General features: G+C 41.4%; 1 protein-coding gene across 16 annotated transcripts in view; it reads left to right on the top strand.

Moving 5' to 3' along the window:
• Positions 1 to 290: 290 nt before the first annotated feature.
• SNX13 (sorting nexin 13) overlaps positions 291 to 26,584 on the top strand; it is a 100,462-nt gene continuing 74,168 nt past the window's right edge. For 10 of the 16 annotated variants that reach the window (XM_087916331.1, XM_087916324.1, XM_087916326.1 and 7 more), the window contains exon 1: positions 291 to 525. In XM_087916331.1, coding sequence (XP_087772457.1) covers positions 511 to 525 — 15 coding nt within the window. In that variant the 5' untranslated portion in view covers positions 291 to 510. Of the gene's footprint in view, positions 570 to 26,584 lie in introns of all 16 variants that reach the window. The other 6 variants (XM_087916332.1, XM_087916333.1, XM_087916329.1 and 3 more) reach the window with 1 other exon arrangement.

The raw sequence follows: 26,584 nt of genomic DNA, 5'->3' as shown, positions 1-26,584 counted from the left end.
ATTACTGAGTAAGAATTATTAGGCAGACACATCCCGTTCTCTATAAGAGCGACTTTAAAGCCGGATCTCCTACAGTCTGTACCAATCCGGGCTTAGTCCTACTCTTTCCATCCAGATCCTCTTTACAAGCCCCGTCCTGGGAAGCGCAGCAGACAGTACGAACGAATTTATATCTGACGTCTGCTTGCCTCGGCGCGAAAGGAAACCGCGCCAAACTCAACGAGTCCAGCCAAAGGAGAGACCTGCCCCGCGCCTTACTGCCCCATTGGGCGGCTGCGCCACGAAGAGCTGCGGCGGCTGCGGCGTCTCACGTAGCTAAGATGGCCGCCCCTGTTGAGCGGGCGGCGGCGGCGGCGGCGGCGTTGTTTGGAATGGGTTTGGCATTACGGAAGGATCGCTGAAGAGGCCGAGAGCTGCCGGGGCCCCTTCCTTAGTGGTGTGCGTTGGCCTGAGGCTGGGGTCAGCTGCACCATGCGGCGGAGCTAGAGCCGGAGGCTTCCACCGTCAGTGATGATGTTAGCTGAGGTAAAAATTCGGCGTCGAAGGGGCGGATTGGAAAACAGAGAAAGGCTGGTGGGGTCCGCGGTGGAGGCGTTTGTGCTTTATTTTCCTCTCTTTCTGGAGTTCTTCTGCTTTCTGAAGACTTCTTTCACCCAATCTCCTAGCTTCGGACTGTCTAGGCCCACTTTCCTGCTCCCAATCAGAGCGCCGCATCACTTTCCTGATCTAGATTGGCCTCGGATGAGTTTTATCTCGTATTGTGTTTAGGGTGTTCCTTTGGGGCTGCTACTGCCAGGGAGGGATTTTTCTGGACGCTTGCTTTGCAGTGAAGCCGAGAGTTTGCTTGGCCTTTGAAAAGACGTCAAGGTGATTAGGTTACTAATGCCTGCTGAAAAGAACTATTCTCCCCTAGGCCTCTGTTGGAAGGGTATTTACTTTCAAGTTTGTTTTTACATGAATAACACTGGTCCCTTTTCTTTTCCCTGTTATCCCAGAATTGAAGTTGCTTTGTGTCATCAGCTGAGACGATCCCAATAGCTGGTTTTAACTTCCAGTGCCCCCATTGCATCCTGTGTCTGCCTCAGTTTCTTTCATATGATGGTGCAATTGATTTTCCAAAGCAAGGGCCGAGTGAGCTGATGTTTTTACAGTCGTTTATTAGTGCAGATAGAAGTCGGAAAATTATTTGGAGGTGACATGCCAGTGAAAGTGGGATTTTTAAAAAAGAGAGAGGCACAACATTGATTCTGTTTCTCAAGTGTCTGCTAGTTTTTCAACCACTTTGAGTTCATAGTGCTTGTACTGTATGCTCATTCTTGGTTGAATGCCAGCAATATGCTTTTTTGTAAAGATTGATAACTGTTTTACCATAAGGTAAGGTTTATAACACAGTGTGACAGCATTGTTAAAAATGTTTCTTGGTTCATAAATTATACATAATTGTTTTCTGAAAATTCTAATTCTTCTATTGAGTGGTTTAAGCTATTCTCTTAACTGATTTTTGGTATATTTGTATAAATCTGTAGTAGAAATCTGGTTATTAGAACTTTTGAAATACAGTTGTACTCTGTATTGGCATGAACCCAAACATAGCATATATGGTATATGATGCTTATTAGATAAGTATGATGCCTTAGCCCCGTGATGGCGAACTTATGGCTCGAGTGCTGATGTGGCACACAGAGCCACTTCTTCTGGCATGCAAGAAGTCACCCAGAAGAGCTCCCGTGCATGCCCCCCACCAGCCAGCTGATTGTCGGGTATGCTGCACATGCATGGGAGGAAACGCACGCTTGGGAGATGCGCAGGCATGCGCAGAGGCATGCATCATGCAGGGGTTTGAGTACAGATGCGCAGAGGCATGCGGGGCTTTGCGTGCAGATGTGCAGAATTGCACGTGCACTCACGGGGTCATATGTGCAGGAGGTGGGGGGAGTCATGAACGTATTGCACCATGGGTGCAGGCACTCATACGCACTTTTGGCACACAATGTGGAAAAGGTTAGCTATTACTGCCTTATCCTGTCAGTTCATTGGTATGCTTTCTTTAGCTGTCTTTTCAAATCATAATTATCCATGGTTAACATAAACATAGTTTACTCAGCCCCATTTTATGAATTTTCATGACATACTGAACTGGACATTATTTGACCACATAGTTTTGTTCATGCAACTTTATAAACTATGGTTGGTTTATTTGTCATTAATTGCATTTTTGTGGAGTTTTCCTAAGATAATTTACTTGAAATATTTTGTAAATTCAATTTTGTAAATTGAAAATTCTTTCTAAACAAGTACACTGCTCTTATTAGTAAAGGTATTTGGCTTGTCAAAGAAAGAGAAAGCTTTTTCAGAAAGATGCAATTTCTGAAGCAAGAAAACAATCTGTTGCGTGTGAAGATGATTTGGAACTTCTTTTCATCAGCAAAATGGCTACAACATAATCAACCTTTGTACCTATGTAAAAATAAAAGTATTTATTATATTTCAGCTTCCTTTATTTTCAGGAGCTCAGGGTGACCTATAAGTTAATGGTGGGATCAAAAAAGTCAAGACAGCAATCATCACACTGCAGTACAATTCCTCTCACTTTGTACACGTGTGCAATATTGAGAAAATTGTCAGAGCTTCAGTTCGATGCAACTTCTGTTTTGATTCCTTATTGGTTCACTGTGGCATATATTGTGCTTTTGTCAATTTTTCCCATAGCAGCATCTCTGTCCGGTAGGTTGGCTGAGAGAAGAAAACTGGTCCCAAATTAGTAATAATCCTAATGTATTTAGCACTAATTTGTAATGTTGAATTGTTATAATGAATCATATAAGAGAATTTAGATACTATTTTCTTATTTAAAGTGTAAAAAAATAAGCATACTTAATAGATGGAAACACAAACATTCCAGAGTTTATGTGGAATTACCTTTCATATGATGATTAGTTAATATTTATTTGTTCCAGTAGGAATTTGAAATTATATCAATGAAGTACTATTTGAAAAGGTTTTTCTTTTCAGATAATGTATCCCCCCAGTTTTAAACATGTTTTGTTACATATTACATGTGAGATAATCTTTTGATTTATCTCCTTGGTCAGATATGCACTTTCTACAATTGATGGTATAGTGTGTGATGCTACTTGTTCTTTACCAGCAGAGAGATGGAGCTGTCTTGTATAATGAACACTTGTTCATTTTTGTGTATTGCTTCTGTTACAATGAGAATTATAAGCATCAATGGCACACAAAATTCTAGATTAGCTTCATAGTTTATTGCATAGAAATTTGATCTGATTTGATTTCAGCATGGTAATAATAAGTACTATGCATGAGTAGCTTTTCTTTGATATTAGAGATTTTTTTTTTTGTCCAAGTGAGATACACAAGGCATTTGTCTCTGGTGCAGAAGCTCTCAGTGTACAAACAACAATGGGTAATCATAATAATGATACCAGTAAGAGGGAGTAGTAGAGAAGATGAGAAGGATAATAATACCACAACTATATGAATGAATATACTTAGACATAAGACAGTACTTTAAGGATTAGGTGTCCAGAGTGATGGCACAAGGGAAAAAATTGTCTCTGTGTCTAGTTGTTTTGACATATAATGCCCTTTATACACAAGTTTACAATATCTTAAAATACAGTTAGGGTGTATTAAAAACATTATGTTTTGGAGGAATAATTTTATAATATGTATTTCACTTGTATATTAATATCCTGTAGATTTTTTTTTGAATTGACAGATTTAAGCAACTTCAGCTTAACTCTTAGAGTTACCTTGATTCATTTCAATAGGTGGAGGGTAAGTTGAATATAACAATGTAATTTGAATAGAAGTGTGGTCTTAATTATTAGAGTAGTTCAGTAGAATACAGGTAGTCCTCCACTTACAACTACAATTGAGCCCAAAATTTCTATTGCTAAGTGAAACATTTTAAGTGAATTTTGCCCCATTTTATTATTTTTCTTGTCACAGTTGTTAAATGAATCACTGTAGTTATTAAGCTAGTAATGCAGTTGTTACGAGATTTGGCTTTCTCATTTATTTTGCTTATAGGAAGATTGCAAAAGCTGATCACAGGTTCCCAGGACACTATAACCGTGATAAATATGCCAATCTCCAAATTTTGATCACATAACCATAGGGATGCTGGAATAATTATAAATGTGAAAAATGATCATAACTCACTTTTTTCAGTGCCTTAGTCCCTAAATGAAGTGTTGTAAGTTGTACTCGTGTGCTGCAGGCTCCCTTAACTGTTATCCAAAAAAATAATGGTGATAGAAAATAACAATGATCTTAAATGTTCTTCCCAGCATTCTGCAAATGTGTTAGGATTTGAAGTTATGAAGTAAAATTAATTTAAATCATTAAATTAATTTTACATGTCATGATGTTATAGCAACAAAATGTCCTTATTTAAGGATAAGGATAAGGTTATCTGTTCGATAACCTTATTTTAAAGTAAGATCATGTATTCTGAAATAATTTGATACAACTTAAACCTCATTTTTATTATGATTAAAAGAACTTGTCTTTACAGCATTTTCCACAGGAATGCTTACAGTTAAAAACTAGAATCATATAGAAGTTAATAGCAATTTACTAAAAGATAAATCTGATACACAACCGCGCTAACATTTGGAACAAGTTGAAAAGTTGAAGAATATCAAAGCAAGATGGAGAAGCACTAACAGCAACAAATATGCAGCATTCCATTTTCTTCTAAATGTAAATTACCAAAATGTTATAGGAAAAAAATGAAATAGTATGAATATCCAGAGCATGTGTGAAAGTATTCCTGAGTTAATGACCTACTGTTACAATGGCACTGAACAAATGGGAACCAAAGTTTCTACTGTCTCATCTCAACACCCCGCAACCACATGAACATGGTCTAGGTCACCGGTGTTAAACTCAATCACATCACGGGCAGAATCATGACATGTTTTTTTGCCTTTGTGGAGCTGAGGTGAGCGTGGCCTGTCCGTGACATATCTGGCCCATGGGCCGCCAGTTTGACAGGCCTGATCTAGCTGCTTGACTATTGCTTGTACTGATGATAATTGCAGCATCCACATTTACAACAAGCAGAATCAGTGAGAAACCTGGTAGAAAGATCAAAAGTTTCCTGAGTAAGCCTCCTGTGCCTTGTCAGCTATCTGTTCATCCTCATGCACTCTCCCTGAACTTGGCTACTTACAGTCCCTTGTACAGTCTTTTCAATTGCTCATGCCTTCCTCTTCCTAACAGCAACAATCCTAAGCCTGCTGCACTTTGTCCATGTCTCCCTACCCATTTGTGTACTCTTGCATGTCCTCTCCCATTGGCAGCAGCCACCCAACCCTGCTGCACTCACACTTGTCTCTCACTTTTGTGCACCATTCCCAAGTCTTGCTGGACTTGTGCCGCATTTCCCCAGCCATTTTTTTAACCCTCTCCCAGCATCCAGTCCAAGCGCCTTGTACATACTTCTCAAACCTGTTCTCTGGCTATTTGTGTAACTTATCCATCTAGCAGCAATCACCCCAAGCCCCACTCTTCCATGCCTCCCAAACACTTGTGAATCCTCTCCCTTCCTTCCAGATGCAGCAGCTACTTTGCCTGCCTGCTGGCCTGCTTTCAAGCTGACTGGCAGCTTTCTAGCTGTTTCCCTAATGACTTCAGTTATTGAAAGTCAGCAGGAAGTTGTGAATTGCTTAACAATTCATGCCTTTGCTTACCAATGACAACAGGATGTGACATGCACTTTTATGATTGCATTGTTTAGTAACATAATTCTGCTTCCGATTGCAATCATAACTCGAATTACTTTTATTCTAAATATGTTTTTCAGTGATGGAGATGGAAAATACTTTTAAACATATGAAATCTGGTACAGATGTTGATAATATTCAAACTGAACAAATAAACACTCAAGCCTGGACCCTAGAAAATGACTCCTGGAATTGCATACTATAAAAACAGGTCAAAACATGATCTTTGTATTTATGTATTTATCATTGCTGAAACTAGGTAGAACTCCACTCTCCCTCTTATTCTGTCTGTACATAATTCTAAATAACCTTTCACCCTTAGGGGTTAAATAACATAAACTTTACAATCCAGATATTGAATCTCTCCTAATATATTAAAGATGGTTTTTAGACTTCTACAAATCCTAGAAATTTTTATCTGTGTTTTTTTTTGGGGGGGGGGGTATGCTGCACAATTATTTTTTTTCATTTTATGGTCAGTATATAATTCATTCGAGGACATATACTACCAGGCTCTTGGGTTCTTTGCTCTGAGAAACACTGATCTAGAATTTTTTTTGAAAATTGCCACTTCTATTCTAACTTGAATTCTAATGCAGTTGACAGTGTATTCATCTGAATGACTTAATATAAAGAGACTGCCTTCCCTTTTAACATATTTATTAGTTATTTGCCAATTTGTTCATGTATCATTCCCCTCAAATAATCTGAACTGATATGGAATAGAAGCAAGGGAATGTACTGAGATTATAAAAGATTAATAGCATCAGAAAAGCTGATTATCTATTACGTTGCTAACCAGCTTTACTTAAGTAGAAGTAAAATTCAGCTTCATCCAATTTTGCAAGCAGGATACAGAAATCAGCTGGAACAGAACTTGGTTAAGTTGCAATAAAAGCCTGCTATCTCATTAAGTAACCCTTGAACAATGAACTTTCATTTAAAACAGAAAAATTGGAAAACGGTGTTTGAAACGCATTGGAAAGCTCATATAACAAATGTTTGCTCTTTAACTCTTGTTAATTCAGCTTTGATTAAATATAGCTAGGATATTAGTACAGTCCTCTCACAGAAGAAAATTTGATTTCTTTTATTCAGTGAGTTACCAAATTGTCATAGGTTGTTTAAAACTCATTTAATTATATACTTTCACTGGAATTGCTCTTCTAGAGAAATGTATCCAATCAAAATGACAAAAAAAATGACAATTGGGAGATGTTGCACATTCTCTATCTAACTAGTTCACAAAGTAGAATTAATTTTTGATGATATAAATTATCAATTAAATTAAATACTTGCCTGTTATCTGGGAACAATTTGACCCTGTTGCTCCTGAGGAAATGGACAGGATTCTAGGGAGTATGTGCACAAGCACCTGTGTTTTAGACCCATGTCCCTCCTGGCTTGTGAAAGCTTCCCAGGAGGTGACAGGCGGGTGGACTGGCAGTTATTAATGCTTCTCTACAGGAAGGGACGGTGCCCCAGCACTTTAAGGAGGCTGTGGTCCGCCCTCTTCTAAAGAAACCATCGCTGGACTCCACCCAGTTGGATAATTTCCGACCTGTCTCCAATCTTCCCTTTTTGGGAAGGTTATTGAGGGGGAGGTTATTGAGAAGATGGTCATGTAGCAGCTCCAGAGGTTTTTGGATGAAACAGATTGTCTCGACCCCTACCAGTCAGGATTCAAGCCTCGATTTGGGACAGAAACTGCATTGGTCGCACTTTTGGATGATCTCTGGTGCTAATGGGATGGGGATAGTGCACCCATCCTTGCTCTACTTGACCTCTCGGCGGCTTTTGCTACCATTGACCATGGAATTCTCCTGGGGCAGTTTTGGGGGATGGGGGTGGGAGGCCTTGTGCTGTTTTGGTTTACTTCCTTCCTCTACGGCTGTTCTCAGTCAGTGTTGATAGGAGGGGAGAGATCCAGCCCTCACCAACTGCTGTACAGGGTTCCAACCTGTTCAACATGTATATGAAGCTGCTAGGTGAGATCATCCATCACCATAGACTGAGATATCACCAATATGCTGATGATACTCATCTATAGGTCCCGGCCCATGGTGAGTTAAGTGTTGCTCAGTCGTCCCTCTTGCAGTGCCTGGAGGGTAGGGGTTGGATGGGGAGCAATGGGTTGAAACTAAACCCTTGCAAGACTGAGTGGCTCTGGGTTTGAAGTTCGTTGGCTCAGGGACAATTGCCTCTTTTGTCTTGGATGGGGTGGCACTACCCCAAGCAGACCCTGTGCATAATAGAGGGTTTTTCCTGGACTCACGATTCCTGCTTGAAGAGCAGGTGGTGGTCATGGCCAGGAGGGCTTTTGCGCAACTGCTGGTTGTGTACCAGTTACGCTCTTTCCTGGACCAATGGTCCCCATTCAGAGTCACTCATGCCTTAGTCACTTCCTTTCTTGATTATTGCAATATGCTCTACATGGGGCTGCCCTTGAAGAACATCCGGAAGTTCCAGTTGATGCAAATGCAGCGGCCCGCATGGTTTTGTGCAGACCCTGGTATGCCCATGTGTCATCTCTCATGCAGGAGCTGTATTGGTTGCTGATTTGCTTCCAGGTGCAATTCAAGGTGCTGGTTGTCACCTTTAAAGCCCTTCATGGCTTGGGACTGGGTTATCTGAGGAAATGTCTCTTGCCGGTCATATCTACCTGACCCATTAGAGCGGGGAGACAGGGAATGTTGTGGGTCCCATCCCTGAGGGAGATATACCTGGTGGGACTCTGAAGAAGGGATTTCTCTGCGGTGGCTTTCTCTCTCTGGAATATCATTCTCCCAGAAATTAGAATGGCCCTCACTCTAGCACTCTTTTGAAAGGTACTGAAGGGGGCCTGGGGAACCCCAAGCGGGATAGAGCCCATCAAATGGCTAGTGTGATCTGTCATCAGGGTGGGGGGTAGTAGTTGGGGTGAGTTTTAAATTTTTTAAAATTAAATTTTTTTCCATATTTTTTCTATTGTACTTTATTAATTTAGTTGATTCTTTGTGTTAGTTTTTATTGTTTTTTTACTTTTATTTTTTTGTTTTAAATGTGGTTTTACATTGTGAAGCCACCTCAAGTCACCATGGGCAAATAGGCAGCAATATAAATTAAATAAATAAATAAGTAAATATATGGAATAATATGTGTGTGCAAATTAAACTGTTTGGAACAGAATTGTTAACATCAGGAATTCTAAAAGCTTTATTTGAAGGTTGCAAGGTGAAAGATAGGAGGCTTTTTGATGTTATTGTACTATTAAACAGTTGAATTTTTCTATTACTGATCTTCCTTATAGTAGAAAATGGCTTAATCCTGTACATTTTTCTAATTAGTTTTTGCATACCACAAGAAAAGTTGTTCCTATTACTTCTAATAAAACACAAGTCACTTTTTCAAATTCTTGCCCTATGATTTAGCAAAACCACAAGATATCATTAGAAACGCTTCTAATAAAATGTAAAGTAAAAACACATAAAACTTTGAGAGAAGAATGATGCAATCTATAATGAGAATATTATGCAACAATGTAAATGATAATTATACTGCATGTATACTATTCATTAACTACATTTGAAATAATCTATTATAGTATATCGGATATTAAAAAGTTTCAAATGCTGCAAAAATATTTGTTATATCTTTTGTTTTAATATTGCAAATGTCAAATACAAAATTCACAGATACTTTCCATTATGTAGAGGAAAACAAGTAAGAAACTGAACATATCACTTTTATTTTAAATTATACTTAATCGATATTATATAGATTGCTTAAAATGAAATAATTATGTTAAAGCAACTGGAATTCAAAGTACATAAACATTTTATATAATTACAACATATGAAGTTCACCAGTAATTAAATCAAGATGTGTTTTTTTTTAAAATAGATAATAAGTTAAACTATTATAGATTGTAAATTGTTCTATGGCAGAGTGTCACACCTGGCCATGCCCAACCCTGTTTTAGCGAAGGGGAAAAAAGTTGCAATACGCTACATGATGACAATGTGATGCGTTGAGTTTGACACCCCTGCTCTGGCAAATTTTGTGTAAAAATTTGAAAACTTCATCCTTTTATTAAATAGCTCTTAAATGTATTTGTCCATGACCAGCACAAGGCATATTGATTTTAGGTAATCTTTTTATTATTCTTGGTTTTAGCACATTAATTGGCATTATATTCGAGCGTATTCGACAAAATATGCTATATAAATACTGATTAGTTTGGTTTTTTTTAATTAGAGTTTCAGACTATACAGCAGAGAGGGAAATTAGATACAAATTTCAGAAAGCTACTGAAAGAGATATCTTTGCATATAGAGAGTTCATAAATAAAATATTAGATCTGCTATTCCATTTCACCTGTTGAGAGAAAGATATCATAGAATGAAGCATCTGATATATAGCACTTATATACCACTTCACATTGCTTTATAGGCTTTTCTAAATGGTTTCCATAGTCAGCATATTGCCCCCAACAATCTGGATCCTCATTTTCTTGTTTCAAGTCAGAGACATCACTTCTTGAACACTTATTATCTCAGTGTATGTTTAAAATGGTGGAATTCTCAAGTTAGTATACTTCTCTAATTATTAATAATGTCCCAACTTTGGTCATCATCTGTAGAAATTAAGTAAGGATGTCTCTAGGACCAGTTTTGGCCTGTGTCCATATTTTGGAGAAAGAGATTCTAATGATGCTTATTCTTGCATTTCATAAGTTCTGTCAGAAGCTGATAAAAAAACAACAGAGCAAAAACCCTGTGTCAAAAGCCTGGTCAAATGTTCTCTAGTACCTTTGATTCAAAGCCCAGTTATATTCTTCAGCACTGAAGCTGTGACTTCTGCTTTTGTGTACAGATAGTCCTCAAATTATGACTATAATTGAACCCAAAATTTCTGTTGCTAAGCAAGACCTTTGTTAAATGAGTTTGGCCCCATTTTACAACCTTTCTTACAGTTATTAAGTGAATTACAGCAGTTGTTAAGTTAGTAACATGGCTATTAAGTGAATCTGGCTTCCCCATTGCCTTTGCTTGTCAGAAATTCGCAAAAGGACCTGGTACACTTCAACCATTATAAATACGTGCCAGTTGCCAAGCACCCAGATTTTGATCATGTGACATGGGGATGCTGCAGCAGCATAAGTTTACAAAACTCCATGTTTTTTCAGTGCTGTAGTGACTTTGAACGGTCACTAAACAAATGGTTATAAGTCGAGGACTACCTATACACAAAGATCTAATCTCCCAAAACCTTTCCTGCATCCATATATTGGCTCACTTCTGAAAAAATATAATATTTAAATAATTAGGTGCTGTCTCTAAACAAATCTCAACCACTTACAATATAACAAAAGATAAAATATAATAATTCAAATGCAAATTATTAAAATAAATAAAAAAAGAAAAAGAAATAAAGAATGGTGAAACATCCCTCAACAAAATTCACAAAGGTTTCCAGCCAAAGGTTTCAAGTTCTCTGGAATGCCATCAGGACAGGAGGCACCCAGATTACACGGGGAATTTAATTTCAGAGTGCAGGTGGTACGACGAAAGGCTTGTTTCCTTAGTCCCAAAAGATAATTTGTTTAATAGAAGAGACCAAACACACGCCAACCTTGCTGGTTCTTATTGGCCAGGAGAGATCATGGGAGATAAACAGAGAAATAACCAAGTCCCATACTATACCATGAAGGCCTAAGAAACATCTTGAATCACATCTGGAAACAGATTAGTAACCAGTGCAGTTTGTGAAGCAAAATGTTTCATGGGGACACCCAGCTAATATTTCCAACTCAACTTAAAGGGTATATATGATTAGGCTGCATTAAAATAGTCAGTCTTCAAGATCACTAAGGAATGAATGCTTGTTTGAAGGACCTGTCAATCCAGGAAAAGTGCAATTGGTGCATCAAATGAAACTGCAAAGGCTTTCTAGGTCAGATATGCCACTTGCTCATCAAGCAAGAGTTATTAAGTCCATGACCATCAGATTGTGCATTACGCTTGAAAGGGGGAACTGATTTCTCACACAAAGTGAAAATTGGGATCTTCTCCCCATTTAGCCTGCACAGCCCTTAGACATTGGGACAGACTTTGACAGCCTCACTCAACAGCCTCAAAAAATATAATTGGATATTACCCCAAACTGGAAGTTATACTCCCAATGATCTTGTTAAACCTCTACATACTAAGTGCGGTCTCCCCATTTATTTTCAACTGCATTATTTGGGCACCTTCAGCAAAGCTTTAGTTCTTCCTTCTACCTTATGAGCACTTAACTTTTTCTCTACATTATCGTAAGACACCATTTTTAGAATGTCAAATGCTTCTCTTTTTTGTAGATATTTAGGATTTCTTCAAAGCAAAATCTTAGCTTGCAGCAAGGGAAATACTTTTAGGCATTGTGTTTTGATGGTTTCAAAAAGAGTTTTTGAGTGAACAAGATAACTGCATCAGGATTGTCCACTCAGATTTCTTTCTGAAATTTTAAAGAAATTTTAAGCTAAGACAGTGAATTTATTTTTAAAGAAACACAGTCACATGATACTTAGAGCTTCTTGCCAGCTAATTCTTAAACCCAATTGCACAATCATTCACTTAATATTTTCTTGTTCCAGTATTTATTTTCTCTTAGACCTTTATGCAACAGAATAAACTGGACTTCTCAGTTTCACTAAGCTGATTGATGTAACTTGGGAAAAAAATAGATCACTTTTTTCTTCTCTATGTAAAAAAATGTGAAATAATCACATAAGACAATTACACAAGTGGTCATAAAAATCATTGCTACTTAGTAATTCTAATTATTTTATATTATTTTAATTGTAACCCCAGTAATAATTTATTCACACTGTGTTTCAGATATCTCTTAAGCTGCTAATATAATGAGAAGTCATACATCCTGGGTGTCAAACTTGCAGTGTCACGTTACCATCATGTGACATATCGCAATATTTTTCCCCTTTGCGGACCTGGGGTGGGTGCAGCCTGTGCAGGCGGCCAGTTTGACATCCCTGCTCTATACAAAAAGTAGAAAGGGAAGATGACATGAACTGTACACACAAACTATCCATTCCATATGCTGGCTTATAGCAGGGGTCACCAACCTTTTGGATGTCAAGGACCACCAAACTCATACTTTTAAATCCCGAGGACCACTAATATGAATTTTTTAAAAAGCTAATATATTTAATATAATTTTTATGTTAAATATGCATACATACATACATATATATGGTATTCAGCTTTGTGCGGGTAATTTCCCACATCATTGTAGTTGTGCTTTTAAACTCGTAGCAATGACGTGGGAAAATACCTGAACAAAGCTGAATACCGTACATGTAAGTACCCACGAAAACTTAAGAAAACATATATATATGCATGTGTGTATACACCCACCCACACACACACACACACACACACACACACACACACACACACATTAAGACTGAACTATGCACCCTGACTAAAGTACTGACAGCCAATGGCTTCCACAAAAGCAAAATCACCAGCTTGATCCACAAAAACACACTGAGACATAATAGAGACCCAGAAGATGAACAGACCTATGGAACAGCTGTCCTGCCCTACGTAAGAGATACTACAGACAAAATTAGTAAGATACTACACAGACATCACATCAAGACTGCCTTCAAAACAGACAGAAAAATAGCAGCCATCCTTAGAAACCCCAAAGATAAAATTGACCTGGAAAACCAAGGCATATATGAAATCCCCTGTGCATCATGCCCGGCCACATACATTGGACAGACCAATAGAAGAATAAGTACCCGCCTGGATGAACACAAAAGTGCAGTCAAAAAGCTGGAACACACTTCCTCACTAGTCCAACACATGGAAGCCACAGATCATACCATCAACTTCATTGGCACCAAAACCCTAGCCACTATAGAAAACCCCAGCCACAGAATCATCAGAGAAGCCATAGAGATTGAAAAAAGACCTGAAAGCATGAATAGAAGAGATGATTCCACCAGACTGTCAATTATTTGGAAGCCTGCACTCACAAACAAAAAAATCTCCACACCACAAGCCAGGCAAACACCTGGGCACGAACAGATCCCCCCTGATACCTCCAGCTCAAACACACTCCAACCAGGCACCCAGATGAAACCTAGCTTCCTAACTAATGATAGCCGTCCATTTACCCGGAGCCAAGCTGCACTAAAGGCCTCCAATAAAATAACACAATGTTGCCAGCCAATCAAGATACAAAAAGAGCCACAAAACAGACAGAAGATATTAGAAACACCAATCAAGCAGAACACAGCAAACTCCAAGACCAATAAACACAGACCAAGACTCCCAACCAATCAGGATGAAGAAAAAAACCATTCTGGCACAGCAATAGGCTGCCCCAATTTAAATCTGAAACCACTGTAAAAGTCTGACTCACAGATGAACACTATACAGAAGCCTGATGATGGCAGATGAGATTCTGCCGAAACGTTGCTACAATTTTAAAAGCACAACTACAATGATGTGGGAAAATACCCGAACAAAGCAGAATGCCATATATACATGCACACACACACATGCACACATACATACATGATACACACACACACTTATACACACACACAAACACACTTATTTAATTATAACAAAGATGTAAATGCTTAATGATAGCAAAATAAAACTCTCTGGGCTGGAAGCCTCCACCCACCTGGCACCTTCGAAAGAGACAGAAGAGCGGGCAGGATGTGTGTGTGTGTCTGTATCTGAGCTGAGGGGCCTGGGGCAAGTGCTGCTGGGAGAAGCAGAGGCAGAAAGGGGGCTTTGCTCTCCTTGGGGGGCAGTGCCCATTGGTTGCCACTTCAGGGGCTTCTCAGCAGGCATCTGCCTGCAGAAGGACTGCTGCCCTTATTGATTAATTGGGGAAGGGGAGTGGGAGAAAGTGGGAGCTCTTTTCAGATCCCGGGTGGAGGATTGAGAGGCTCAGATCTGCAGCTGAGGAAAAGCTGGGGTGAGGCTCTTCCAGACTCACCTGGAGACAGGCAAGGAAAGGTGTCCCTGGGGACACTTCTCTTGCTTTAACACTTTGCTGCCAAACCCAGCCACAGCCAATGATTATTTGGGGGTGGGGGAGGGGAGAGAGAGAAAGCATCTCTCGCATTACCGGGGGAGGAAAGGAAGTGAAACAAAATTCACTCTTTCACCAAGACCTACAAAACGCCAATCTGCCGTGTTCCAGGAGTTCTTTGAAATCATCAAACACTCCCACTTGCAGTTCCCATGCCTCCCAGCTCAGGTCTCTGAGATGCATTCTCCCACACATGGCAGTGGCGGCAACAACAGTCCCCTCCTCCAGTGCCCGCTGCCAGCTCTCCCCATTAGTTTTCTAGCTTTGAATTGCTCCTGGCTCTCTCTCTTTCCTCACCCCCGCCCACGTGCAAGCCGGAAAGGAAAAGAAGATGGAGCCGTGCACAGCTCTCCCCTTTTTCAGCCCTTGCTGCCTCTCCCAACATCGAAGCCTCGGAAACGCAGAGCAAAGCTTCCACAGCAGTAGCGCCCTGAGTTGCTTGCTTCTCCACTACTGCCTTCTCCTCCTCCAGCACCACTTCCTTCTCTGGGTAGGGCGATTCTTAACTAACCGAGCATGCTAAGGCAACTCAGGACGCTACTGCAGCAGCGGCTTTACCTGCGTCTCCAAGGCTTCGATGTTGGGAGAGGCAGCGAGGGTGGGAGAGTGGAGAGCTGCATATGGCTCCTTTCCTTTCCTGCCTGCAGGTGGGTGCGGCGGGGGAAGAGGAAAGAGAGGCGGGAGCAATTCAAAGCTAGAGAACTAATGGGGAGAACTAACAGTGGGCGCTGGGGGAGGGGACTGCTGTTGCCACCACCAGGTGTAGGAGCTGATTGGCGCGTGCATCTCAGGCACCTGACTCGGGGGTCCCTTGGAGAGCCGGGAGGTACGAGAACTGCATGGCCCAGATTAATTGCTTTTGAGGGCCATTTCTTCTGTGGCCCACCAAAAATTTTCCATGACCCACCAATGGGCCACAGCCCACCGGTTGGTGACTGCTGGCCTATAGGTTATATATTATCTGAATTTTGTCATTTCAAAATATGCTTTGGAAACTTTTTCACTAAAAAGCAGCATGAAAATATGAAGGATATCAGATAAAACAGATTACAATATTATGCTCTCTATCTGTTCAAATCTATGCATCCAAACTTTCAGCAATTCTTTCCACATCATCATCCATAGTACTGTAAAGCTATAATTCTGATGCAGCTCAAAAATATTTTTTTAACTATATAAGCTGCAAACTTCACAAAAATGTAAAATATTTGTCTATTTTTTTCAGGCAGAAAATGTCAACTGAATCCCAAAAGAAAATAAAGACAACCATCCATGGTTACTGCAGACTCTAGAATACTTTTCTCCATGCTGACTTATTCTAAACAAGGTTAAGAGGATTATGTTAATAAGACAATTCACAAGACAGTACAGATCAAATATAGGCATGTTTCAGAAAAATGTCAACATAATATAAGGGCTAAAGTATCTGAAATAATTAGAACAAAGACAGAAATTCATCACTAAACATTTAGAAATAGAATTTATGATACAGATTTAGAATAAGATTTATGTGCTCTCTGATACACAGTACTTTGCTTATGTCTACAGGATCTGAAGGAAATGTTTTTCTTTATCTTCTTATCTCCTACATTCCACCTACAAAATATTATATGGTCCTACATAAATGAGTTAGTTAAAATAACCTCCACTTTTCCTGTGTGTTGAAGCTCTGAACAGATATGTCCCAAAGGTGCTATTTTTTCCCAAGAGCAAATAAACTTTCTGGTTTTTCTTTGAAGACATTTTGCTTCTCATCCAAGAAGCTTCTTCAGTTCTGATTGGATGGTGGGGAATGGAAGGATTATACTCCTTGCAGAGTAGATCATTAGCATTCTTTTAGCTGGTTGTTAAGTTCAGCTGGAAGTTTATCTGTGTCATCAGGGTCACCTTAATGGTGCAAATTGGTGTGGAGCCTTCTTGGAATTGTTGAAAGGATTGTGCTGTAGATTGGAGATAGATTATGTTGTATCCCTCCCCATCTATTGAGAGAGGGCATAGATAGCATTGAACAACCCTTTCCAAACAGAGAGGGAGGGATACAATATTTCTCTCCAATCTACAAGAAAGTCCTTTCAACAATTCCAAGAAGGCTCCACATATTTACACCACTCAGGTGACTCTGATGACACAGACAAACCTCCAGATGACCTTAACAACCTGTTAAAAGAATGCAAATGACCAGCTGTCTGAAAGGAGTATAAATCCTTCCATCTAGTCAGAGCTGAAGAAGCTTGGATGAGAAGTAAAATGTCTTCAAAAAATAATCAGAAAGTCCAATTGCTTCTTGAAAAAAAATCAACTTTGGGACAACCATGACCTGAATCACTGAGAATTTCCATAGACACTGAACACATATTACAGGTAGTTAATTTGGTGAACACTTGAAGTTATAATACACTGAAAAAAGTGACTTATCACTGTTTTTCAGACTTAAAATAATTGCAGCATGTCCATGGACATGTGATCCAAATTCAGATGCTTGGCAACTGACTCATTTTATTCTTCAACACAGTGACTAAATTAGTAGACCAGCAAAATAGTGTGGACATAATATATTTAGATTTCAGCAAAGCATTTGACAAAGTAGACCACAACCTACTTCTTAGTAAGCTAGAAAAAAGTGGAATACATAGCACCACCACTAGATGGACTTGCAACTGGCTGGCAAACCGTACTCAACGAGTAGTCCTTAATGGGTCTAAGTCTACATGGAGGGAAGTAAGCAGTGGGGTGTCACAAGGTTCAGTCTTAGGCCCGGTACTCTTCAATATCTTCATTAACGACTTAGATGAGGGAATAGAAGGGGAACTTACCAAATTTGCAGATGATACTAAGCTGGCAGGAATAGCCAACACCCAAGAAGATAGGCTCAAGATCCAGATGGATCTTGACAGACTAGAACACTGGGCTGTATCTAATAAAATGAACTTCAATATAGAGAAAAGTAAAGTCCTACACTTAGGCAAGAAAAAACAAAAGTACACATATAGACTGGGTGAAACCAGGCTCAATAGCAGTAACTGTGAGAGGGATCTTGGAGTCTTAGAGGACAACCAGCTAAGTATGAGCCAGCAGTAGCCAAAAAAGCTAATGCAATCCTAAATTGTAATAACAGAGGGATACAATCAAGATCAAGGGATGTACTAATACCACTTTATAAAGCCTTAGTAAGACCACACCTAGAGTAGTGCATCCAGTTTTGTTCACCACATTATAAAAAAGATGTTATCCTTATCAGTAATTTAACAATTACAGTGATTCATTTAAGAAACAACTGTGGCAAAAATTGTCATAAAATGGGACAAAACTCATTTAATAAATGTCTCAATTTGGGGATCAATTGTGTAATGTTCAGGGATTACTTGTATGTATTCCTAATGCTTAGTAACAACCTAATAGTAACTTTTTAACACAACATTCATGATTCCCTTTATTAGAAAAGGAAATTATACTTTACCCATCCTATTTCCTAAGAATTAATGAATAGTTAAATGAAATAACTCAAAGATGTCTCTAGTCTGTACAGAGATATTTCCAGAGTATTTCACAAAACATGCAGCATCCTCATATATGATTAGAATTCAGGCACTTGGCAACTGGCAATATATTTATCCCAGAGTCCCAAGGTCACTTTTGCGACCCTGTGACAAGTAAAATCAATGGGGAAGTGAGATTCACTTAACAGTCATGTTATAACTTAACTGCTGCAGTGATCTGCTTAACAGCGGTGGCAAAAGAAACTGTAAAATGGGACAAAATTCACTTAGAAACTGTGTTCCTTATCAAAGGAAATTTTGGATCAATTCTGGATATAAATTGAGAACCTGCATGTACGGTATTTCTTTACTGAAATGAATTACCAATTAAGAGGGTCTACATCAGCCTGCTTATGGATCCATAGGATTCTAGAGAGTCCTTGCAGAATTTCTAGTTGATTTTATTGGAACTATTGACCCTACCATAGCCATTCTGTTATGATCTCAGTAATTAGGTTATTTCATTTGTTTCCTACTTAAATCAGTCCCTTAAATTCTCTGGACAACAAAGGCAATGAAGCAGGTTGGATTATAGTTAGGAAATAAATAAATTTTAAAAAGGTAAAATCTAATGCTAGATTTTGTATTTGAGATACTGCTGACGTATTGAAAAAATAATTTCTTCTTGGACAATGTTATGTTCCATAACACCATCTAGTAACATTTCCCTATGGCTTGGGATTTAACTGTTTGGAAGCTTAATCTGGCATATTTGTAGAAAAACGATGATTATACTAGCTGTAAACCAGGATAGGGTGTAGTAATGTCCAAAATTCTACCTATTCTATATTGAGTTTTAAATTTTTGAGGTGGTAAGCAAGGTGTTTGAACAATTACAGGTCATTTCAGAACCACTTGCCTAATCATCTTTACTGTTGTCATAGGTGACAGTTCAGGAAAAATATTAAATAACTATTTTTCCTAGAATTCTCAACAGTTTTTAGTGAAGTCACACCATTTTATCCTTTAGGATTAAATTGTGGTTCGAGTTAAAGACATTTTGGCAGTAGTTCTATTCATGCCTGAAGAGTTTATTCACGGAAGACTACTGCTCAGCTCTTTAGGATTTTATGTTATTTATTTCATAGGATTGTATGATGTTCTATGTACTGTTTAGTATCGACATGAAATAATTGATTGAGGTAATGTGAGATTTGGAATCAGTTGCCATCAATTTGTGGTATTACCCTACTTTATCCTTCTGCACGATTTAAAGAGAAGTGGTAGAAGAACTAAATGAGTGCCTCCCTATAATAACTGGATGAAATCCAATAATCTTGCCAATCCAGACAAGTCAGATATTTTGAGTCAAGAAACATCTGCTAAAGAAAATGATGTTTATCTCATGCTGGAGGAAACTTAACTAATGGAATAGGATTTATTGATCTTTGTTGATAGTAGCAGATATGCTTCTGTCGCAACTTTTATCAAATTAAGTTGGTATACTAATAATGATTATACAGGCAAAATTATGCATTTAGTAGCCATGCTTTGTAAAATTAATATTGTGTTGTCTATATCATTATATTTGAAGATTATTTATAAACCTCAGTATAGCTTATGGCTGCTAAATTGATAATTGGACTGGTATTACATTTGTATTATGCTAATTGTAACTATTGTGCCAAAACTAGGTGTTGAAAATGGTTTTTAAAAAAAGTAGTAGTAGAAGTTGAAAATGAGTTGAATTGAAAATGATTTTTGTAAAGTAGTAGTAGATATAAACAGCTCATTTATTTGTATGCCATGTTTATTATGGTTAAAAATAACTTGAAGTGGCAAACATATCCATCATGTTTTCTTCTTACCTCTTACCCCCCTCCCCCCCAACAATAACCTCATGAACTGAGCTAGGCTGAAAGAGAGTGACTGGCCCAATCACCCAGCTGTGTTTCTTGGCTGAGGAGGGGACTTGAGGACACACAGTCTCCCACTTTCTATCCTGTTTTCTTAAGCTCTACATCAAACTGGCTGTTATGGAGTAGTACAGGTAATCCTTAAATTATGACACCAGTTAGGACTAGAATTGTCATCACTAAACATATGGCTGTAAAGTGTGACATCACATGATAGCTAGAAAGATACTGTAGTACAGTATAGTGTCACTAATGAGATTGTCAGTCTCCTTTTTCTAGTTAAAACAATGGAGCAATGAATAAGTAAATGTCTCAATTTTCATTGTTAAAATCTTGGGATTGAGTAGGATAAGCGTTAAGGACCTACAAGGACTGTCCACATTTGTCATAAAAATAAAAGAGAAGTTTTATTCTCCATTGAGTCAAAGGGAGAATCCAGGCTGGGTAGTCTCTAGCCTCGTTGCTCTACAGACCAAGTTGAATTCTGAGGACACCCCCCCAGTAATGGTCCCCAGTTCTTCACTTGGTCTCAGCTCATTCAGACCACCCTTAAAGGGTTCTGAATTATTTGACTTTATCGAAGAATTATTCTGCTCCTTGGATTCCTCTCATCGTTTAACTTAATGGAAAGGTTTGACAGCTGTCTGACTTTATCGGTTCAGCTATATTTTGTTTTTTGCACCTTTTTTCCTTTTCGCGCCTTTAAAATTTCCCCTTTTTGATTTTAATTTCTTTTGCTTGTTTATTGTGTTTTTGGTGTGGATTGTGAATGCCCCAGGAGCCCGTATGGCCCAGACTGGGGGCTGGAATCAGTATTGATTCTTCAGTCTGTCTCTGACTTTTTTCCTTGCCTTTTGACAGTTGCAGCAGCCGCGAGTCGCTTGAGACTGTCTAATTTAACAGTGACTATCTCAGCCCTTGGTGGCAAGTCCTGATTTTGACCAGGCTTGTCTAACTTTGGGGGGTTTGTGACCTGGATATTAGGTCCGGTTCTCTTGACAGCCCCCAGAGCACCATGGCAGCAGTGAGATGCTTAAGTCTGCCCCTTTTTAATTGCAGTGCAGCCAGTACTTTGGCTCACAAGTCACTGATCCATCAGGACTTGTTGCAGTTTAAAAAGGTCCGTATTTTTTCCTTTCGGCTTTTTGAATTGCCTCACTTGGGGAGCTGCACTGAGATAATTACCAGCTTCTTGGTTGCAAGAAGTGGTTTGGTTTGCCTTCTAAAGTGGTAGACAGCTGCTTTAGCCATCGCAGCTAGCCTTTGGCTTAAATTTTTTTCATTTTTTTTTTTTTTTCATTTCCTCTCTCTGTCACTGACAGTTACTTTTGGCGTGCACAAGATGGCGGCCAGGGAAGCTGATCAGGAGTTCTCAGCACCTCAGCAGACTAAAGAGAGAGCTGCCAAAGGCTCAACCAAGCCTAGGTCAGTTGGTTTAGAGGTTGCAGCCAGAATTAGAGCCAGGCCCTAGCTCCTAAAAGACTTCCTAGGGCAGAGGAAAGACAGGCCAAGTGAAGACAGAAAGCCTTGGATAAAGAATTTGACAAGGCTCTGAAGGTCTCCAAGATGGCTGACTGTAGTGACAAGTTCCTCATGAAGCCATTCAGCAAGACCAATTGGCAAATACTAGACAGTACTTGACAGCCTGGTTACCAAGTGGCTAAGTTAATCAAAATTTGCAGGGAAACTTCCAAATTAGTGCAGAGGCTGCTGATTCTAATGCTGAGCGGTCAGAAGGGCTTATGACAGCTGGACTGAGAAGACAATTCTCCAGTAGAGTAAAAGCTGAGACAGAGGCCACTTTTACAGCTATGGCTGCAGAGCTTAGCCCAGAGGAGGCTCAGAGTCAAGAGATGCAACCTTTATGAGAGCTTTGATCTCTCAAGCCATTAGACAAGAAATAGCAGCAGAATTGAACCAGCAGCTCCAGTTGTCAACTATGCTGACAGGATCACTGGCAACCCTCAGAGGAGCTGGCCTACCACAGAGATGTTCAGCATCCCCCTTGGTGAGGAGCCAGTCTTGTGTTTCTGAAATGGACCTCCCAGGGGAAAGGGACTTGTCAGAAGATGAGACAGAGGCATCAGGCACCCAAACATTTAAGGGCCTTTTCCAGCCGGCTCTATTTAAGCCTCTGCTTGTTAAGGCTATGAGCACTGCCATCTAAAGAAGGACATCACCCAGGACCACCCTCCAAAGGGAGAGGAACAGAAGGATTATATTTTCATTGAGAAAACATCAGTGGTGGCAGAGGTGGTATTCAGCAGATTCTGACCAGTTCTGGAGAACCAATAACGGAAATTTTGACTAATTCAGAAAACCAGTAGCAGAAATTTTAAGTAGTTTGGAATACACCTCTGACTGGCCCCACCCCATCTATTCTCTGCCTCCCGAATCCCAGCTGATTGGCTGGGTCTTTTGTTGTTCTACACAGGAGAACAGAGCTGGAAATCAGGTTAGTGGGATGGGGAAGGAATGGAGATTTTGCAATATCCTTCCCCTGGAGTGGGTTGGGAATGGAGATTTTACAGTGTCTTCCCCCTGCCACGCCCACCAAGCTATGCCATGCCACCAAGCCACGCCCACAGGGGTATACACCTGTCCTAGTGGGTCGGAAATAACTATTTTAATGTGGACCAAGAACTTTTGGACATTATTGATGTGCTGAAGGTGGATACCCCAGTAGCAGCTCTGGCATCCTCATCGATCATACCACTGGATGTAGAGGGTGTATTGAAGACTGGAAGGACCAGAAGGTGCATCAGACTGACACCTGGGCTATCAGAGCCTCCACGATGGCATTCTTTTTCCACACAAGCCTCTGCGGTGGCTTGAGGTAGTTGCAGGGCAGAATTCCACCTGAGGACCTTAGAGTACATCAGGATCTTAATAAGATCATAGCGGCAGTACAATTGACAGCAGATGCCACGCTTACTGCAGCCAAATTTTCTTCTAGGGCCATTGCCTCTTCTGTAACAGCACTTAGGCTTCTTTGGCTACGCAATTGGCAAATGGACTCCAAGAACAAATGGAAGCTAGCATCAGCCCCCTTTAAGAGGCTTTTTGGGGAAATCTCTGGATTCATTTTTGATGGAGACTAGAGGCAAGAGCAAAATACTCCCTTCTCAGGGGTGGCGTTTTGATTACCTTATGTTAGGAGGCCCTCCTTTAGACAGGGGAGACTGGGGTGAGCTTTCCCCATCAAAATAGGCTCTTCTTCCAGAGATCTTCTCAGGCCAATAGATCAGCCTTTGGTGCCAGAGGGCAAAAGGTCCTTTCAGGGCTCCAGTAGGCTCTTTAGATTCAACAAGTGATGCCAGAGACATACATCCCATAGGGGACCGTCTGGGTCTCTTCTGGGGGAAGTGGGAGGTGGATCCAGAAAACCGTTCAATCAGGGCTTTCCCTGAAATTTCTTTCCTCCCCCAAGAGCCTTTATGTGCTGCCCAGTCTCCAGTGGGCTCTTCGGTGCAGGTGGCCCCAAGGTCTATTGTATACCTTCCCCTCTTCCCCTGATCCCAGGGATAATCAGATATTGTTGGAGAGGGCCGAGGTCTTGTTGGTAGCCCCTTACAAGCCCAGGCAACCATGGTTCACTGATTTTATAGGCCTGTCAATCTCCAGATCTTGGAGGATTCCCCAGAAAGAGTCTCCATCAGCCAGGGTCCAATCAGCCATCCAGAGCCAGAATGGTTCCAGTTGACTGTTTGTTGCTTGAGCGGCGGCTCCTGAAATGAGCGAAGTTCTCCAAAAAGGTTATCCAGATGATCCAGGCAACCAGACGGCCTTCCACGACCAGATGCCATGTGGAAGATTTTCTGCAGTTGGTGTTCGAGCCACCTCTTGGATCCCACTTCGGTGTCGGTGGCAGATTGGAGTTTCTGCAAGACGTCTTGGACAGAAGTCTCTCTCCCAATACTTTAAAGAGACAGGTGACCACTTTGGCCTTGGTGCTTCTCCATAGAGCTGCTACGAGCGTCCAGGATGGGGGGTGCTCCAGTCTTGGCTCTCACAGGCTGAGCTTGAAATTGAGGAACGCTCCTCCCCATCACGTGGTCCTCGTAGCATTCCCCAGTTTTTAGCTCAGCCTCGTGACAGTCAGGCTGTGTTTCTACCTAGCTCTTGGCCGATTCAGGTTTCTTTCCAGAACTTCGATCAGGTTGGACCTTTTATTCTTATTCTGCGCAGTTTCCCTGGGGCCTTCGAGCTCCCTATGGGAGTCTTTTTCCCCATTCGGATAAAGGGGGAGAAGCTTTAACTGTTTTCCCGGGGGCAAGTCTCCAGCGCTTCGAGTTGCTGGCGCCCCCCACCACCACAACCCCCTCGCCTGCCGCTTCGTTCACTCACCGCTGAGCGCCGCTTCGTTCCTGCCTCCTTCGTTGTTTCCCCTCCACTGAACGCCATAATCTAGGCTAGGGGAGATAATCATCCCCTGCTCCTCACGTTCTTTTAGGGCCTTTCAGGCCTCTTTCTCTAATGGGAGAGTACCGCCGCTGATAGCCCCTCGCATAGCTCGCGACCGCCATTTTGGGCGCCACGTGGCATCTGCCATTTTGAGTGTGGCCATGTGGCGTCCGCCATTTTGGATGCGGCCGCATGGCCGACTGCCATTTTGGGGCCTTGTCTAACAGGCTGTGTGATTAATCCCTCACTAGGCAGCTTCCCAAGGACTGCTTATAGCTCTAGCTCGTTCCCTCAAGGCTTTCGAGGGTTCCCGAGCACTCAGAAGGTCCGTTGACTCCGCAGCCTCCTCAGCTGGCGATGTAGCAGCATTTATTCCCCCCCCCCCGGTTTTCGTCTGGGGGATAGCTGCAATAGGCCATTATATTACTCAGGCCTGGCGTTCTTTCAGCTAATTGGACCTCTAATAACAAGCAACGAGACTTTGGGCTAGTCCCAGCTTCCTTATTTTTTAAAAAAATAAAATAAAATAAAATACAAACAAAAAAACAAACCAGAACAATTCCAGGATTGATAAAAAAAAATTTCACTAAAAGGAGGGTGTGAAACAACCGTGGTGATACCCGGCCTTGGTGTAGGCCGCATCCAGACGAGCCAACCGTCTCATATTAACTTAAATAATTTTTTTTCCAGCTTCTTCTAGATGGCAGATGACAATGCTTCACGTGGCCCTTCTCTGAAGGCCAAATCCAAATCTCATTACCTGCGCAACCAGGCACAGGAGACCTCCAAAGCCTCCCAGAAGGATGCCCTCAGGCGCCACAAGGCACTAGAGAGGAAATAGACAGGCGGTCTAGAGTCAAGCTCCGTGCCTCTGGCTCCTCCTCCCGCCACTCCCTCAACCTCCTCCCAACCTCCTCCCCCCCTCTCCTGCTCAATCCTCAGCCTCGCTGCCTAGGCAAGCTCCTGAAGCTACTTTCACCCCCACTGCTGCTGGCCTGCGCCCGGAAGAGCCACCTGAACATCCCATGGCTGAAATCCCTGAGAACATGAGATTATGGATGGAGTTTGCCATCCGGCAGGGAATCGCGCAAGGGCTCCAGCAGATGGCCGGTCCGGCCCCGCGGCCTGCAGCCCCTGAAACCCAGGTTCCATCCGTCAGATCGCTCTCCAGGTCGGATGCTTCGCATGGTCAGGTAGTATCCCAGAGGGAATTGCCTCTCTCTCTGGGGGTAGAGGAGGAGGAGGCGCAGGAACACGGGGGCCCCACCCAGTTCGGGGAAGAGAAGGATCTTGACTTGGGGTCCATCATCTACAGCGAACCCCTCTCGGGGGCAGACCCAATGGAGAGGGAGATGTCAGAGGATGAAGGCCTCACCCTGGACCAGCCCACCTTTGTGGGGTTGTTTAAACCGCACCTGTTCAGGTCAATTCTTTTCAAGGCCAAAAACATCTCTGGCCTGACTCCTCACCCCCCACCTGAGCCTGTAGCCTCAGGGGGGCCCCACGACTCCATCTTCACTCAGCCCATGGTAGAGACCGATGTCATTCTGGTCCCACCTATCTTCTCTGATCTGGTCTCCAGACAACTGGCCTCCACGGGGGCGCCTCCGGCCCCTTCCAGTCAGGACAAACGTTTCTTTAACCTTGACCCGGAATTTTCTCTTCTGCTCAATCCCCCCTCTGTTGACGAACCTATCGTGGGTCTGGCTTCCTCCTCGACCCCTAGCGATGCCTTAGAGGCCCCGAAACCAGAGGACAAGCGAGCCGAGCTAGCCCTGCGCTGTGCCCACCAATCTGACGCCTGGGCTATTAGAGCGGCCACGGCCGCGTCCTTCTTCACCAGATCCTCAATTAGGTGGCTCCGGCAGCTTAAGCAACATGTCTCCGCGTCCAATCTCAGGGCGCAGCAGGACATCGCAAAGCTCACGGC

Source organism: Pseudonaja textilis, chromosome Z, assembly GCF_049901715.1.
Source record: "Pseudonaja textilis isolate UNSWEBS1 chromosome Z, rPseTex1.2, whole genome shotgun sequence".
In the NCBI taxonomy this organism is placed as follows: Eukaryota; Metazoa; Chordata; class Lepidosauria; order Squamata; family Elapidae; genus Pseudonaja; species Pseudonaja textilis.
The sequence above is the reverse complement of the archived record's forward strand: the minus strand, read 5'-3'. Positions and strand labels throughout refer to the sequence as shown.